We start from the raw sequence: 19,229 nt of genomic DNA on the forward strand, positions 1-19,229 counted from the left end.
GTGCTGTAGTGCTGACGTTGAGAACAGTATAGTCATTCATTATGTTACAGTTCTACATTATAGTGTCATTATCCTGGTCTGTATCACAGTAATTAATGCTATACGTCATTTTCTGTCTCTATAACACTGCATTGAGTTCACTCTAAAGCCTGCAATGTATAGTTTATTGTTGGTACCGGTGTAACCACAGGAGGCTGCTGAGGGGAGGACGGATCATAATAATGGCCGAAACGGAGCGAACGGAATGGCATCAAACACATGGAAACCATGGAAACCGTGTGTTTGATGTATTTGATACCATTGCACTTATTCCGCTCCAGCCATTAACACAAGCCCGCCCAGTTTTGAGGTAGGCAGGCAAGCCGTCGTAGGCAGTTTGTTTGTGTGCTTCTCTCTGAGTAAACCAGTCCGGCGCCCCAGAGTGCTGCAGGTTAACGTGGCCTATTACAGGCTACTGCTGTTATAATAACACACACAATCACATCCACACGCGGCACTACAGCTAAACTCTGGTGCAACAGGGGAGTGAGAGGCTAGAGCTTAGTCGGGTTTCTAGAAACCTTGTGTGAATACAGTTTATGCATTCACATGAGTGGTGAGTTGATGGAAAGAAAACTCTGCTTTAATTTGTCCCTCATTTCCAACGCTCTCTCCTTCCCTTGCCATGAAGTTTTCAGTAGTATCTCAAGAAATATATGAATCATCCTTGACAGTAAAGTCTGAATGACAGGCTTGGTGTGATACTGCAGAGTTACCATGAGTAATGTATTCCTCCACAGGAGATATTCTGTCACTATGTCTCTCTGCTGCTCAGGGGAATTCACCGCGACAACCAGCCTCAGCTTCAATCTAACACTAGTATTAACTCCTAATTCATCTCCCTGCACTCTCCTCTGCTATACGCCTCCATTGCTACCAGAAACTCTAACCTAATCAGGTGAATTAGGCTGTGTGTGTGGGTGTCTGTGTCTTTCTACCAAGGACACCAGAGTGGATTCTCTGTATAAGATTCTCTGTATTTCTTCTACAAAAACAAAGAAGGATTATCTTTGTCCTGGAGGGAGAGCTGTGAGAAACTGACTGAACAGCTTGGAACCAGTCACAGACACACACACATGCACGCACACACTCACACGTCCCTTATTCAAACATTGTCTCTTTGGAGAGCTGCCGACACAGACACTGGGTTGCTTCTCTGTATCGTTCCAAGGTTAAGGTTAGGCATTAACTCAGAATTCTTAAGGTTAGGCATTAACTCAGAATTCTTAAGGTTAGGCATTAACTCAGAATTCTTAAGGTTAGGCATTAACTCCGAGTGGTTGAGGTAAGGGTTAAGGTTTCTATCACTGGATTTGAACATGCAGATACTTACGCCTATCCGCCATCCCTGTCCACAACGCCCTATCAAAACCAAAGCCTACTTTAAGGTAACAGCGCTCACTGTTGCCCCTAGTGGCCAGTTTCCACGTCATCTCCCGACGTCCTCAGACATGGATGGACGTTGAATACTGACTTGTATCACGGGTGACCTGGCTGCTCATCAAAGCTGCCTAATATGACACCAAGCCTTTTCAGGAGGCTGCACACACACAAACACACACACACACACACACACACACACACACACACACACACACACACACACGCACACACACACACACAGTGAAAGCCTGTTTGATATAAAACCATTAAGCCAATTCAATTCTGAATCTGTTGTATGCCTTTAATAATGAGATCTGACATTCTAATAGAGAGGGAGAGAGGGAGGGAGAGAGAGAGAGAACACCGGCAGCTAAGGAAAGTTAATACTTTTTAAAATCATTTTTATAATTGTAGAACGTTTATGATCAAAAGCGGAGAGAAAGGTGGAAATACAGTGCCTTGCAAAAGTATTTATCCCCCTCTGCGTTTTTCCTATTTTGTTGCATTACAACCTGTAATTTAAATGGATTTTTATTTGGATTTCATGTAATGGACATACACAAAATAGTCCAAATTGGTGAAGTGAAATGAAAAAAAGTACTTGTTTCAAAACATTATAAAAAATGAATAATGGAAAAGTGGTGTATGTATTCACCCCCTTTTCTATGAAGCCCCTAAATAAGATCTGGTGCAACCAATTACCTTCAGAAGTCACATAATTAGTTAAATAAAGTCCACCTGTGTGCAATCTACGTGTCACATGATCTGTCACATGATATCAGTATATATACACCTGTTCTGAAAGGCCCCAGAGTCTGCAACACCACTAAGAAAGGGGCAAAACAAAGCAAGCGGCACCATGAAGACCAAGGAGCTCTCCAAACAGGACAGGGACAAAGTTGTGGAGAAGTACAGATCAGGGTTGGGATATAAAAAAATATCAGAAACTTTGAACATCCCACGGACCACCATTAAATCCATTATAAAAAAATTGAAAGAATAAGGCACCACAACAAACCTGCCAAGAGAGGGCCGCCCACCAAAACTCATGGACCAGGCAAGGAGGGCATTAATCAGAGAGGCAACAAAGAGACCAAAGATAACCCTGAAGGAGCTGCAAAGCTCCACAGCGGAGGTTGGAGTATCTGTCCATAGGATCACTTTAAGCCGTACACTACACAGAGCTGGGCTTTACGGAAGAGTGGCCAGAAAAAAGCCATTGCTTAAAGAAAAAAAGAAGCAAACACGTTTGGTGTTTGCCAAAAGGCATGTGGGAGACTCCCCAAACATATGGAAGAAGGTACTCTGGTCAGATGAAAACGCTATGTCTGGCGCAAACCCAACACCTCTCATCACCCCGAGAACACCATCCCCACAGTGAAGCATGGTGGTGGCAGCATTATGCTGTGGGGATGTTTTTCATCGGCAGGGACTGGGAAACTGGACAGAATTGAAGGAATGATGGATGGCGCTAAATACAGGGAAATTCTTGAGGGAAACCTGTTTCAGTCTTCCAGAGATTTGAGACTGGGACGGAGGTTCACCTTCTAGCAGGACAATTACCCTAAGCATACTGCTAAAGCAACACTCGAGTGGTTTAAGTGGAAACATTTAAATGTCTTGGAATGGCCTAGTCAAAGCCCAGACCTCAATCCAATTGAGAATCTGTGGTATGACTTAAAGATCCCATCCAACTTGAAGGAGCTGGAGCAGTTTTCCCTTGAAGAATGGGCAAAACTCCCAGTGGCTAGATGTGCCAAGCTTATAGAGACATACCCCAAGAGATTTGCAGCTGTAATTGCTGCAAAAGGTGGCTCTACGAAGTATTGACTTTGGGGGGTGAATAGTTATGCACGCTCAAGTTTTCTGTTTTTTTGTCTTATGTCTTGTTTGTTTCACAATAAAAAATATTTTGTATCTTCAAAGTTGTAGGTATGTTGTATAAATCAAATGATACAAACCCCCCAAAAATCAATTTTAATTCAAGGTTGTAAGGCAACAAAATAGGAAAAATGCCAAGGGGGGTGAATATTTTCGCAAGCCACTGTATATGCAAATTGGCCCAAAACTCCACCTAAACAACAACATAGGCCTAGGACTATACATCCTTTAAGCAGGGTTCATACAGGCAAGTCAAATTCAAGGTCTTTCAGGGTCTTTTTCAAGCACTTAATTATCATTTTCAAGGACCTCCATGATATACAATTGTATCATTTCTATAACTGTACATATAGGGCCTAATATATAACTATTATTACATTCAAAAATATGTGAGAATAATGTCCCTGACTAAATACATTGGATGCATGCATGGCGATTTTTCTGTAACCTATGTGGCCGACGCCGGGAGACATAATAAAGTCATGAATAGTGGTAGCATTAGTCTCACCATTTGAATCAATCAATCAAATTGATTTATAAACAGGGGTGCACATAACTTTTTCAGTGAGTTACTCAGGTGAGTACCAGCAGATGGTGTCTGGTACTCACCCCATATGTAGCGTGGTCTTAATAAGTGCAGTCTTCCTCACTGTCCTCCTCAGTGCCACCACCACTGTCCTCTTCAGTGCCGCCCCCACTGTCCTCTTCAGTGTCGCCCCCACTGTCCTCTGCTTCAGTTTCCTGCATGGTAGATGATGAAGATGCTGCAGATGCACCTCCCTGTCCTTGGTTGAGCCTCCGATTAGCTGTCTAGCAGCAGGCTTTGGGTCAAATGTCTCTGTGGTCTGCTTTGACAGGTGAATGTGCATCAGGGCTGAGAGACGAGCATGTGACAGACGAGATCTGTACTTGGTTTTTATTATGTTGAGATGTGAGAATCCCCTCTCCCAAGCTGCACTGCTTAAAGGCAGTGTAAGAGACAGCTTAACCACCTTGTTGATTTTGGAGTAAGCATCTGGGTTACTTGTATTTACTATTTGGACCAAGTCATACACAGAAGAGGCTCCCAAGCATTTTCCTGCCTGCTTTAAGCGCATCCATTCTGTCACAGTGGTATCTTTGTCAAGTTGCAAGGTGGCCTCATATTTCTTGAGAATGCTGCAAACTGTTGTGTTTCCAAAACTGTGGAGGTCTTGCATTTACTGAGGCCATGTTGAAGGATCAAATAGTAAGAAATGATCACATGACTTGAGGGAGTCATATCTGATTTCAAACTCTTCAATTAACCCCCTGAGTAAGTGTGTCTTGTCTCTGTCAGCATCAGCGTTGGAAACAGTGTGTGCCCTGTGGCTTTCACCATCAAGCAGAAGTGTGAACTGTCCAATGGCCACCATGAGTTCAATGGTCAGCTTTTCCTTCTGAAACCTAATGGATGTGGTCTTCAAAATGTTGCAAATGTCAAGCATGTTTGACAGAAAGCACTGAAAATGCTCTGTGCAGATATGCTGCAAGTCACTGTTATCACTCGTAACCAGTTGCATTTTAATGGCTGGCAATAGTCTTGATATTTTTAACAGTGTTCCATGCCTCCATGCAGACCATCTGATATTATGAAACTTACCCAGTTTCACAAAGGAGATCCCATTTTCTTCACATAGCTTATTCAGTGCAGCAGTTTTTTTTGCTCCACCTTTTTGTAAATAAAACTGCAGCAGCTTGACCACAGAGCGATTAAATGTCTCACAGTAAGGAACGTTGCGATCAGCTGATTTGCGCAATTCTCCAGTGTGTGTGCGGTGCACAGAATGTGCACAAGGGAGTCTCCAACTGCAGCAAGTTGCCAGAGTTTTGGCACAACGCCGTTGTAGATTGACAGCAGCCCCGTCTGTGCACACAGCGACCAACTTTGTTGTCCAGTCATCCAAGCCTGTGTCCTGGAAAAGTCTCACAAGTCTGTCTGTTATGGCCTGCGCGGTTCGGTCAGCACCCAATTCAATCAGTCCAATAAAGTCCAAAGTAAACTCTCCGTTGCTGGACACAGACACAATGTAAATGATTTCCTGCTCAGTTTTTGTGATGTCCTCAGATCCATCAAAAAGCAGCCCCCAAAATTCAGCAGACTGCAACTTGGCTCGTAACTCCCCGATGATGGTGTGAGCGATGCTCTGCATGATCCGTGTGCCCCCTTCACCTGAATGATATGCACCTCCGACATTTACTCCTAGCCGCTTCAGTAAAGGAACATCCTCAGAATAGGAAGACATGGGACGTGCGTGTTTAGCTTTATGGAAGGCGAGGAGATAAATATTGCCGCTGTTCTTCATTCAGCTTGTCTCGCCATCTGGCAAGTGGGCGACTGGACATTTCTTCTCGGCTAGCTTAGCAATGGCTTGCGCCACATTCGTGTGCTCCTTGCTCTTTTCAGGTTTGTCAAATAAAGGATGGTTGAAATTCTTTGAGCCCTTATAAAATGCACCCGTTTTGTCTGCTAGATGTGGATTTGAGCGGCAAATCTTGCACCACATTTCAGTGCGCTCATCGTTAGCTTCAAGCCACTGCACATCTTGGAGTCACTTTTCCGAAAAAAGTATTTTCTTCGGCTCTGGCTCCAGTTGGCGTTTCTTTGTAGGTGGCGAAACGCCAAAGAAGCTGCATAATGTCTGTTGCTTTTTGGACATCCCTGACAGTAGTTGACAAGCAACATGTCATGTGTAAGGTTAGATGAGAAGATCGGTCAAGTACGCAAAGGCGCGTAGTAACACAAGTGGCATTACGCTTTCCTGATTTTTGTCGCGCTTGCGTACCTGCGAACCAGTTATGTGCACCCCTGTTTATAAAGCCCTTTTTACATCAGCAGATGTCACAAAGTGCTATACAGAAACCCAGCCTAAAACCCCAAACAGCAAGCAATGCAGATGTAGAAGAACGGTGGCTAGGAAAAACTCCCTAGAAAGGCAGGAACCCAGGAAGAAACCTAGAGAGGAACCAGGCTCTGAGGGGTGGCCAGTCCTCTTCTGGCTGTGCCTGGTGGAGATTATAAGAGTACATGGCCATTAAGGCCAGATTGTTCTTCAAGATGTTCAAACGTTCATAGATGACCAGCAGGGTCAAAAGATAATCACAGTGGTAGAGGGTGAAACAGGTCAGTACCTCAGGTGTAAATGTCAATTGGCTTTTGATAGCCGAGCATTCAGAGGTCGAGACAGCAGGTGCGGTAGAGACAGAGAGTCGAAAACAGCAGGTCCGGAACAAGGTAGCACGTTCGGTGAACAGGTCAGGGTTCCCTAGCCGCAGGCAGAACAGTTGAAACTGGAGCAGCAGCACGACCAGGTGGACTGGGGACAGCCAGGAGTCATCAGGCCAGGTAGTCCTGAGGCATAATCCTAGGGCTCAGTTCCTCCGGGAAGGGAGGGAGAGAGAGATAATTAGAGGGAGCATACTTAAATTCACACAGGACACCAGATAAGACAGGATAATTACACCAGATATAACAGACTGACCCTAGCTCCCCGGCACATAGAATATTGCAGCATAGATAATGGAGACTGAGACAGGGGTGGGTTTGGGTACACTGTGGCCCCGTCCGACGATACCCCCGGACAGGGCCAACCAGGCAGGATATAACCCCACCCACTTTGCCAAAGCACAGCCCCCACACCACTAGAGGGATATCAACAGACCACCAACTTACTACCCTGAGACAAGGCTGAGTATAGCCCACAAGGATCTCCTCCACCACACTAGCCCGAGGGGTCGCAAAACCAGACAGGAAGATCACATCTGGGACTCAACCCACTCAGGTGACACACCCCTCCTAGGGACAGCATGGAAGAGCACTAGAAAGTCAGTGACTCAGCCCACGTAATAGGGTCAGAGGCAGAGAATCCCAGTGGAGAGAGGGGAGCCAGCCAGGCAGAGACAGCAAGGGCAGTTCGTCGCTCCAGTGCCTTGCCATTCACCTTCGCACCCCTGGGCCAGACTACACTCAATCATAGGACCTACTGAAGAGTTGAGTCTTCAGTAAAGACTTACAGGTCGAGACTGAGTCTACGTTTCTCACATGGATAGGCAGACCATTCCATAAAAATTGAGCTCTTTAGGAGAAAGCCCTGCCTCCAGCTGTTTGCTTCGAAATTCTGGGGACAATAAGGAGGCCTGCGTCTTGTGACCGTAGCGTACATGTAGGTATGAACGGCAGGACCAAATTGGAGAGATAGGTAGGATCAAGCCTCTGTAATGCTTTGTAGGTTAGCAGTAAAACCTTGAAATCAGCCCTAGCCTTAACAGGAAGCCAAGAGGCTAGCACTGGAGTAATATGATCAAATTGTTTGGTTGCAGTCAGGATTCTAGCAGCCGTGTTTAGCACTAACTGAAGTTTATTTAGTGATTTATCCGGGTAGCCGGAGAGTAGAGCATTGCAGTAGTCTAATCTAGAAGTGACAAAAGCATGGATTAGCTTTTCTGCATAATTTTTGGACAAAAAGGTTTCAGAGTTTTGCAATGTTACGAAGATGGAAAAAATCTGTCCTTGAAATATTCTTGATATGTTCGTCAAAAGAGAGATCAGGGTCCAGAGTAACCCCGAGGTCCTTCACAGTTTTATTTGAGACGACTGTACAACCATCAAGATTAATTGTCAGATCCAACAGAAGATCTCTTTGTTTCTTGGGACCTAGAACTAGCATCTATGTTTTGTCTGTAACACAGGCTTCCAGGGTAGGCAATTTTGGGGCTTCACCATGTTTCATCAAAATGTACAGCTGTGTGTCGTCCGCATAGCGGTGAAAGTTGACATTGTGTTTCCGAATGACATCACCAAGAGGTGGACCATATAGTGAAAACAATAGTGGTCCTAAAACGGAACCAGAGGACAAACCATCCACAGAGACCAACTGATATCTTTCCGAAGGCCTTTTGGAGTGGGTCTGTGATCTTTTCCATGTGAATATTAAAGTCACGAAAAATTATAATATTATCTGCCATGACTACAAGGTCCGACAGGAATTCAGGGAACTCCGTGAGGAACGCTGTATACGGCCCAGGAGGCCTGTAGACAGTAGCTATAAAAAGTAATTGAGTAGATTCCATGACTAGAAGCTCAAAAGACGAAAACTCTGTCATTTTTTTTGTTGGGGTAAATTGAAATTTGCTGTCATAAATGTTAGCAACACCTCTGCCTTTGCGGGATGCGCGGGGAATATGATCACTAGTGTAACAAGGAAGAGATGCCTCATTTAACATAGTAAATTAATCAGGCTTTAGCCATGTTTCAGTCAGGCCAATCACATCAAGATTATGATCAATGATTAGTTGATTGACTATGACTGCCTTGGAAGTGAGGGATCATTAAGTAGACCTATTTTGAGATGTGAGATATATAGATGACAGGAATGGAGGAGGTCTTTATTTCAGTGATATTGCTAAGGCGAACAACGCCATATTTTGTTTTGCTCAACCTAGATCGAGGCACAGACACGGTCTCAATGGGGATAGCTGAGCTGACTAAACTGACTGTGCTAGTGGCAGACTCCACTAAGCTGGCAGCCTGTCCTGCACCCCGTCTCATTGTGGCTCTTGAGGAGTTAGAGCCCGGTCTAGGTTCATAGATAAGATGAGAGCACCCCTCCAGCTAGGATGGAGTCCGTCACTCCTCAGCAGGCCAGGCTTGGTCCTGTTTGTGGGTGAGTCTCAGAAAGAGGGCCAATTGAGTTGTGAGACTCTGATGTATAGCTCATCACTCCCCCTAACTGGGAGGGGGCCAGAGACAATTACTCGATGCGGCACATCTTTCTAGCTGATTTACACGCTGAAGCTATGTTGCGCTTGAATCTTACCATTGCTGTTTTTTTTATGAGAAAGTTACCAAAGACCAAAAACCAGGTTCCATTTTTAATTGAAGGATTTGTATGGAAAGCCAATTTGTAGCCAACAGATATTGTCATCCTCATAATAACCGCACATGGTTTTACCGCAACAAAGAAGCGCAACACCCTTCAATTGAAGCAGCGGGAAACAAACGAAAGTAGCCACATCTCACAAAAAATGATACAAAAATGAAATCACAGATAGTTATAAGGGAGCAGGAGAACTTATAAATTGGCTACAATAATTACAAGGACTTTTCAAGCACCAAATTGAGGAAATGTCTGATATTCAAGGTAGGCCTATTCCAGTACTTGAATTTCTGAGCTCTAAATTCAAGTTCAAGTAGGCTCCTTGTTTAAAATTGCAGGTGTAACATGGAAAACAAAATGTATTTGTCATGTTATTTCATTAACAGATGATATTGTGAAAAAGCCCGCTAGGCTGTGTTATTATATCCAGAATATCCTACACAGTCGTCTGACTTTTTGGAAAGGTGGCATCCTATGACGGTGGCACGTTGAAAGTCACTGAGCTCTTCAGTAAGGCCATTCTACTGACAGTGTTGGCCTATGGAGATCGCATGACTGTGTGCTCGATTTTATACACCTGTCAGCAACGGGTGTGGCTGAAATAGCCGAATCCACTAATTTGAAGGGGTGTCCACATAATTCTGTATATATAGTGTGTTAGGGTCTTTCTATAAACTAGAGTACCAGTGAGGATGTTACAGCTATTGATAAGTCATTGATAAGTCATTGATAAGTCATTGATAAGTCATTCATAATAATCTGTCAATTTCTTTCACGTCATTAAATGAAGAATCGCTATATTCAATAAAATTCACGACTTGATTTAAAACCTGTGTTTAACCCTTTATCATAGACCCTGTTGCAGTCACTGCCGCATAGCACTTCTTCTGTACTGCATGTTGTGGCTGGCTGGGTGTTCTGCCATGGATGACTGGTGGGGGGACATGAGGACCGGGAGCAGTGTGGGGACCGGGGGCCAGTGGGGACTGGGGGCCAGTGGGGACTGGGGGCCAGTGGGGACTGGGGGCCAGTGGGGACTGGGGGCCAGTGGGGACTGGGGGGCCAGTGGGGACCGGGGGCCAGTGGGGACCGGGGCCAGTGGGGACTGGGGGGCCAGTGGGGACTGGGGGGCCAGTGGGGACTGGGGGCCAGTGGGGACCGGGAGCAGTGTGGGGACTGGGGGCCAGTGGGGACTGGGGGGCCAGTGGGGGACTGGGGGCCAGTGGGGACTGGGGGCCAGTGGGGACCGGGAGCAGTGTGGGGACCGGGGGCCAGTGGGGACCGGGGGCCAGTGGGGACTGGGAGCAGTGTGGGGACTGGGGGCCAGTGGGGACCGGGAGCAGTGTGGGGACCGGGGGCCAGTGGGGACTGGGGGGCCAGTGGGGACCGGGAGCAGTGTGGGGACCGGGAGCAGTGTGGGGACCGGGAGCAGTGTGGGGACCGGGAGCAGTGTGGGGACCGGGAGCAGTGTGGGGACCGGGGGCCAGTGGGGACCGGGGGCCAGTGGGGACTGGGGGCCAGTGGGGACTGGGGGCCAGTGGGGACCGGGGGCCAGTGGGGACCGGGGGCCAGTGGGGACCGGGAGCAGTGTGGGGACCGGGGGCCAGTGGGGATGTGGCCTCTCTGTGGCTTGGGGCTCCTTGGATGTTGAGGAGGCGCCCTGGGACTCTTGTAGTGCTGGTTAGAGTCTCTGGGCTTGGTGTGGGTATTGGAGAGGGTCCGGTCCAGGGCAGTCTCCCGAGTGGCACAGTGGTCTAAGGCACTGCATCGCAGTGCTAGCTGTGCCGCTAGAGATCCTGGTTCGAATCCAGACTCTGTCGTAGCCGGCCGCGATCGGGAGACCCATGTGGCGGCGCACAATTGGCCCAGGGTAGGGGAGGGAATGGCCAGCAGGGATGTAGCTCAGTTGGTAGAGCATGGCGTTTGCAACGCCAGGGTTGTGGGTTCGATTCCCACGGGGGGCCAGTATGAAAAAAAAAAATGCACTAACTGTAAGTCTCTCTGGATAAGAGCGTCTGCTAAATGACAAAAATGTAAATGGCAGTGTCTTTCAGGGCTTTTGCAAAGAGCCTAACTCCGTTCTTTCTGAGGTGCACGTGGTCGTAGAAGTGGTGAGGCTGGATGTCCCAGTGCATCTTTGTCAAAGGGGAACAGGCCTGTGATGCTTCTGTGTTGACGGTGTTGATGACTCACTGGGGCACGTCTCTCTCTCTAGTTGGGAGGAGCAGGTTGATTCAGACAAATTGTCACCTTGCGTCTGCCAAGTGAGCCCACAGCCACAGCCACGTCTATGTTACAATATTAATGCATGTCATAAATAAGAAAAGTCAACATTAACTGCAATCTAGGCTCTAATTAGGGAGAGAGGGACGGAAAGGTTTTGATGCTCCCCTGACCCCCCTATTTTACGGTTTGGTTAGAACACACATACACACACTCTATCCCTCCAATCACTCTCTATCTCTATATGAGGGGAGAATGGGGAATACTCTCTCATATTTAACATCAGCTCAAGAAACCTCTGAAGTGTAATCTCCCAAGTGTGAGATACAGGAATGTGTGTGTGTGTGTGTGTTTCAGTTCATTGTAAGGATTTGTTATGTATGTTTTACTTAAAGAATATGTCAATTAACTTTGTGGGCTTTTCTTCTTCTTTTTCCTCTGTCTCTCTTCCTGTTTGTCTCTCTTCCTGTTTGTTGCTCTTCCTGTTTGTCTCTCTTCCTGTTTGTCTCTCTTCCTGTTTGTCTCTTTTCCTGTTTGTCTCTCTTCCTGTTTGTCTCTCTTCCTGTTTGTCTCTTTTCCTGTTTGTCTCTCTTCCTGTTTGTCTCTCTTCCTGTTTGTCTCTCTTCCTGTTTGTCTGTCTTTTTCTCCTGTCTTATAACTCCTCTCCTCCTCTCCTCTCCCCCCACCCCCCACCCCCCCCCCTCCCCCTCTCCTCTCCCCCCTCCTTTCCTCTCCCCTCCTCTCCTCCCCCCTCTCCCCCCCTCTCCTCTCCCCTCCTCTCCCCCTCCTCTCCCCCCTCTCCTCTTCCCCCCATAGACCTGACTCAACAGGTCAGTGACCAGGTGATGAACTATGTATTGTATCCCTATTTCCCCCCTGTAGCCCCATCCTCCCCCGGTGTCGACTCCGCCTCTTTACAGCGAGCAGGCAGCCACTGCGCCGGGGGAAGCAGCCACAGCGCCGGGGGAAGCTACGGTCGTGGGGGTGCCAATAACTACGCTACTGTGGGCCCAGGATATACAGCAGAGGCCTATGCTACAGACCCCTACACTGCAGACCCCTACCGTACACTGCAGTACTGCCCATCTGTAGAGTCTCCTTACAGCAAGTCTGGACCAGCCCTGCCACCTGAAGGCACGCTGGCACGATCACCATCTATAGACTCCATACAGAAAGACCCAAGGTAGGATAACTCACACACCCACACACACCAACACACACACACACACACACACATACGCACTCCCACACACAAACACTCCCACACACCTTCACGCAACATCAATCACTATTTCCATCATGGCGTCTGATCTGCAGAGCTTTATATGTCTGTCTTGTGGCGGTCACTGGCCTGTGTGACCTCACATATTGATCCTGTGTCAATCGATTTCAATCAGCTCCAGTCAGCTCCACACAGAGCTGTGTGGTGGGGCTGTAGAGACTAGTAGGAGATCAGAGAGGTCAACTCTGGAAGGAACTGACAGTCATGTGTGACAGACAGTACTAGTATTTACACTTGACCTCTCCTTCGGTGGTATTGATGGGAAAACACAGCGGAGACTTTGTAATTGTTCCTACACAGGCACTGTTATGACACACACACACACACACACACACACACACACACACATGAAAGAGATAGTGTGGACTGCATTGTACCACCAGAGCGACATTACTTCTCCTTCCCACTGTGCTGTGTTGCAGCCCAGCTTTCCTGGTGTGTTTCATCATTACCATGCACTTGTCAGTTATATAGAGATACATTTCAGATGGTTTTCATGTTTAATTCACTTAATTAAGGAGAGACTGGGCTAGCTCTCAGCATCATCCATCAGTCTGAAGAGAGAGGGAGAGAGGGAAGGAGGGAGAGAGAGAGAGAGAGAGAGAGAGAGAGAGAGAGAGAGAGAGAGAGAGAGAGAGAGAGAGAGAGAGAGAGAGAGAGAGAGAGAGAGAGAGGGTCTGTGCATGCAGTGGAGTATCCTTCTGAGCATTGGTGAAGTCAATAATACTGGGGGCTGGTGGTGGTAGTACTATCGACTCCCTAGAATTACACATTCATTGCAGTGTATTGTGGGAGACGGAGAGCAACACAGTCATAGAGAGAGACAGAGACACAGTGAGGAACGGCAGAATGGGAGGGAGGGAGAGAAACACACAGAGAGAGAGAGAGAGAGAGAGAACCCAATACCAACCGTGGGATATGCGTCAACAGCAACCTTGGGTCAATCCTCTGCATTATCGTTAACAGCATACTCGTGCCTTTCCTCAGGGATAACAATGTACTGAGTAAATGTCAAATTGGCTTTTTACCAAATTACTGTACCACAGACCACGTATTCACCCCCCACCCACCACAAAAAGCTAAGTCTTCCCATGCAAGGAGTGCCTACAGCAGCACCTAGATCTTCTGCACAGATTCTGTCAAACCTGGGCCCTGACAATAAATCTCCGTAAGACAAAAATAATGGTGTTAAAAAAAAGGTCCAGTTGCCAGGACCACAAATACAAATTCATTCTAGACACCGTTGCCCTAGAGCACACAAAAAATGATACATACAGTACCAGTCAAAGGTTTGGACACATCTACTCATTCCAGGGTTTTTTCTTCATTTGTACTATTTTCTACATTGTAGAATAATAGTTAAGAAATCAAAAACTATGAAATAACACATATGGAATCCTGTAGTAACCAAAAAAAGTGTTAAAGAAATCAAAATACATATTATATTTGAGATTCTTCAAAGTAGCCACCCTTTGCCTTGATGACAGCTTTGCACACTCTTGGTAGAGGATTTTGAATGAGAAGGTGTGTCCAAACTTTTGACTGGTACTGTACCTCGGCCTAAACATCAGCGCCACAGGTAACTTCCACAAAGCTGTGAACGATCTGAGAGACAAGGCAAGAAGGGCCTTCTACGCCATCAAAAGGAACTTAAAATTCGACATCCCAATTTGGATCTGGCTAAAAATACTTGAATCCGTTATAATACCCATTGCTCTTTGTGGTTGTGAGGTCTGGGGTCCGCTCACCAACCAAGAATTCACAAAATGGGACAAACACCAAATTGAGACTCTGCATGCATAATTCTGCAAAAACTTCCTCTGTGTACAAGGTAAAACACCAAATAATGCATGCAGAGCAGAATTAGGACGATACCCGCTAATTATCAAAATCCAGAAAAGAGCCATTAAATTCTACAACCACCTAAAAGGAAGCGATTCCCAAACCTTCCATAACAAAGCCATCACCTACAGAGAGATTAATCTAGAGAAGAGTCCCCTAAGCAAGCTGGTCCTGGATAGGGCTGTGGCGGTCATGAAATTTTGTCAGCCAGTGATTGTCAAGCAAATAACTGCCGGTCTCACAGTAATTGACCGTTAATTAACATTAACACATTTCGCATCTCCTGTCTTCCTACGGCCCCCACACTGTCTCCTGAGAATGGAATGAGATGGCGCCGGAGAAGATGGCTGCCGTTTTACAGCCCTCTAACCAGTTGTACTATTATGTGTGTTATTCGTATTGTTTGTAGCTTATTTTGTACATAATGTTTCTTCCACCATCTCTTATAACCAAAAAGAGCTTCTGGATATCAGGACAGCGATTACTCACCTCGTATTGGACAAAGATTTTTTCTTCAACGAGTCAGACGCGAATGATATCCTACAGACACCCGACAAGGCCCAAATCCCCATAATTCGCATGAGAATGAGACAGAGATATCGTGGACGTAGGTCAGGGTGCCTTGTAAGGATCCGACGGCAAGTGAGTAATCTGCCTCTTCCATCAATCCTATTAGCCAACGTACAATCATTGGAAAACAAAATGGACGACCTAAGATCAAGAATATCCTACCAACGGTAAGCATTTCACTGTAAGGTCTATACCTGTTGTATTCGGCGCATGTGGCAAATAAAATTTGATTTGATTTGATGCTGACCTTTGGAACATCTACATTTTAAAAAGTCTAATAAATCCATGTAATATAGCCTACCATCACAATAAATCCATTATATATTTTAGACAGGTCTAAAGAAACATGATATTAAGAAACTGTAGTCTATTTCAGAACAACATAATAGCATACTCTGAGTTGTCCTTATGTTAGGCACTGATCTGGCTATGCCATACAGCTGTGGGCTACACTAGTTCATTTAGCAGACAAGGTTTGCTTAGAATTCCATGGCATTATTTTATATTATTTGATTGTATGAAGAATTCAATTGAACATAGCTGATTATAATAGAAAGGATATTTTCTCCAAACGATTTGAGGAAGTGCGCACATGCGGTTATTCTGTGTTGAGCGGTTAACAAAGAAACAGGTACTCCTGTATGCTTAATTTAGAGTTATTTATGTAACTTTAGTTGTGATACAAATGTTGGGCTGTATGTTTTGATTTTTAATACATTCTAAGGCTGCATGATGCGTCTCTAATGATGATTTGAAAAAAGTTGCATGAAAGGCATGAGCTCTGCTAAGTTTTTTGCGCAGGCTGTACACACTACATAAGTCTCTCATTCACAATTCTCAGTCACGTGATCAGGTCTTTCTCACGGGCTACAAGTGAAGACAGACACATCGGGGACGCAACTGCGTGCATCCTTATCCAATTCCGAGGCGCACATTTAAGATATTGGAAGAACTGTCCACATTTACTTTTCGTCAGCCAACAAGATGAGAAGGCCTAATGAACAGCAAAAGCACTAGCCTATGTCAATCTACTATCCCCCATAGTACAAACGTTGACCAGTTCTATTCTATTCTGTGCGAGAAATAAATATTCCAAACATAGTCTGGGACAGTTGTTGGGGTGCGATAGATCCCCAATTAATACAACCACTAGCATCAAAAAAACTTTTTTAAGCAATGATCCTTGCGCAAAAGATCAGAACGTTTAGCTTAAAATGTTGATAAACTATTAGGCTATTTCTTACATGATTAGCGCAGCAATGCGCACATGGCAGGAGGCTATAAGCACAAATGTTCCATTAGCAGGAAAACACCATTCTCCAAAGTGACTTCAAATGTGTTTATGCGTGTAATGCTTTTATTATAAAGGTGCATTTTTATGGTGAAAATGCAGTTAGGCTCTATGCCAGTTGTAAAGCGGATTAATGTGCTTCATTTTAAGAAGTTATTTGACAACTTTAGTTGTGATACAAAACGTGTCAAAACATACAGGCCTATGGGCTAGGCTACATGAGGTGTGCGACTATGATTTGAAAAAATCGCAAAAAAACACTATGTGCTGTTTGCCTTAAGATGGGCATCATTCCAAGTGATAATATATAATTCACAAGTGATAGGCTAGTATTGTCACCCATCAGAGTATTCTTGATTTAATCTTTACATATACGAAATAATAAATGTATGACATTTGTTTTGATTTAGAATGGACCATTATCATGCACCTGTCTCGAAACAGGGGCAGCGAAAAAAAAAAAAAAAAAAGCACTTAAATAGCGAATGGAGGACGCTTTTCCCGTGGTTCATTTTCATGCCAGTCAGGTAGGCTATACTCCAGTTGTAAAGAGAAGCAATGTGCTTAATATTAGGAAAGTTGAGAAATAAATAAATATAGTAAGCCTAGAAAGCTGATGGGATCCTCCTCATTTTAATAGAGGTCATAACTCTGTTTTCTCACGCAATTGCATAGCCTATAGAAATGTTGCACAACATGAGCTCATGGGCTCTCATTAAGTGTTAGATTAGATTTTCGATTACATTTACAATAGAGTGCTGCGTACCAGGCAGTTAGCAAGTTTGTTAGGCTGCTAATGATCAACAGCAACATCAGAGCTTGGAGAAGCCTAAGTACCGTGACTAAACTGTCACGTGGAATTTGACTGCCATCATGACTTGTGACTGCCGGTGTAGCGGTAATACGGTCACCATAATAGCCATAGTCCTGGGGCTCTGTTCACAAACACAAACAGACCCCACAGAGCCCCAGAACAGCATCACAATTAGACCCAACCAAATCATGAGAAAACAAAAAGATAATTACTTGACACATTGGAAAGAATGAACCAAAAACAGAAAAAAACTGGAATCCTATTTGGCCCTAAACAGAGATTACACAGTGGCAGAATACCTGACCCAAAATTAAGGAAAGCTTTGGACTGTGTACAGACCCAGTGAGCACAGTGTTGCTATTGAGAGAGGCCGCAAAAGGCAGACCTGGCTCTCAAGAGAAGACAGGCTATATGCACACTGCCCACAAAAGGAGGTGGAATCCTCCTGCCAAATGTATGACCATATTAGAGACACATACTTCCCTCAGATTACACAGACCCACAAAGAATTAGAAAAGAAACCCAATTTTGATAAACTCCCATATCTACTGGGTGAAATACCACAGAGAGAAAAATGAGAGAGAGAGATAGAAAGGAAAAGGAGAGAGAGAGAGAGGGAGAAAGGAGAGAGGGAGAGCTCTTGAATGTATTTTTTATCCTCTCTCTCTCTCTCTCTCTTTCTCTCTCTCTTTCTCTCTCTCTTTCTTACACAGCCAAGGTGGTCAGAGCTGTGAGCACGACACCATTCACAGAAATATGATAAAATATGAATAGCTCTTTGCTTCCATACCACTCACATTCATTGTCCTCAGTGAAGCCTCCCTGTCAGCTTGTGTGTGTCAGATAGTTATAACTGTGACCTTGAGTGAACATAGGTGAGACTGAGGGCCATATGCAATGTAAAACTGTATCCATCCTGAGTAAATATGCATGGTGACTCATATCATCTTATATAATGAATGTCTTATTAATGTAATCTAATCTAAGTGATGTAATGTGATGTGTGCATGTGCTGGGCGTATATCTTAGCCTGCAGCTTGTGTCGAGCCCCAGACAGTATGTGAAAGTGCTTGGTTTTGTAACCCATATGTCAGGGCAGCCCTCTGGGGCATTTAGCGATGTAGTTGGTGTTTGTCTGTGTGTTTGTGTGTGTTCCTGTAGGCCTGTTGATGTTAAAGGTCAGACGCCACTGTGTCGTCCCACATTACTAAACACTTCACCTAGAGGGCTACACACACACACACACACACACACACACACACACACACACACACACACACACACACACACACACACACACACACACACACACACACACACACACACACACACACAGCCCCACATTACTAAACACTTCACCTAGAGGGCTACACACACACAAGCACTCATGCACACACACACACACACACACACACACACACACACACAGCCCCACATTACTAAACACTTCACCTAGAGGGCTACACACACACAAGCACTCATGCACACACACGCACACACACACACACACACACACACACACACACACAGCCCCACATTACTAAACACTTCACCTAGAGGGCTACACACACACAAGCACTCATGCACACACACACACACACACACACACACACACACGCACACATATGGGAAAACATTTTTTTTGTCCGTAAAATGGAGCTATAACAGCCGTACTTTAATACACAGCCACGTTCTGCTATACCATATATCTGAGACATCAGGTTCTACCCAAACCCAGCCTGCTACCCACTCCACACCAGAGATAATAACATCACCCAGGCTTTTACGAGGCGCTAACAAGGTTAGCAGCCATCAGAGGAAGAGAGGAGCAGTCTGTGAGATGGAGGAGAGGTGGAGCGGTGGAGGAGGTGTTAATAAAGGTGAACAGGAGGATGGAGTGAAAGGAGGAGGGAGGGAGGGAGGGAGGGAGGGAGGGAGGGAGGGAGGCGGGCGGGGGGAGGGAGGGAGGGAGGGCGGGGGGAGGGCGGGGGGGAGGGAGGGAGGGAGGGA

General features: G+C 45.6%; 1 protein-coding gene across 1 annotated transcript in view; it reads left to right on the top strand.

Annotated features, from left to right (window-relative positions):
- The window catches only part of LOC121569333 (catenin delta-2-like), a 461,200-nt gene that overhangs the window by 228,500 nt on the left and 213,471 nt on the right, over positions 1-19,229 (top strand). Inside the window, exon 12 of the mRNA XM_041880205.2 lies at positions 12,303-12,603. Within this exon, the coding sequence (XP_041736139.2) occupies positions 12,303-12,603 (301 nt within the window). The remainder of the gene's footprint in view (positions 1-12,302; positions 12,604-19,229) is intronic.

This window comes from Coregonus clupeaformis, chromosome 7, assembly GCF_020615455.1.
Source record: "Coregonus clupeaformis isolate EN_2021a chromosome 7, ASM2061545v1, whole genome shotgun sequence".
Lineage (NCBI taxonomy): Eukaryota > Metazoa > Chordata > Actinopteri > Salmoniformes > Salmonidae > Coregonus > Coregonus clupeaformis.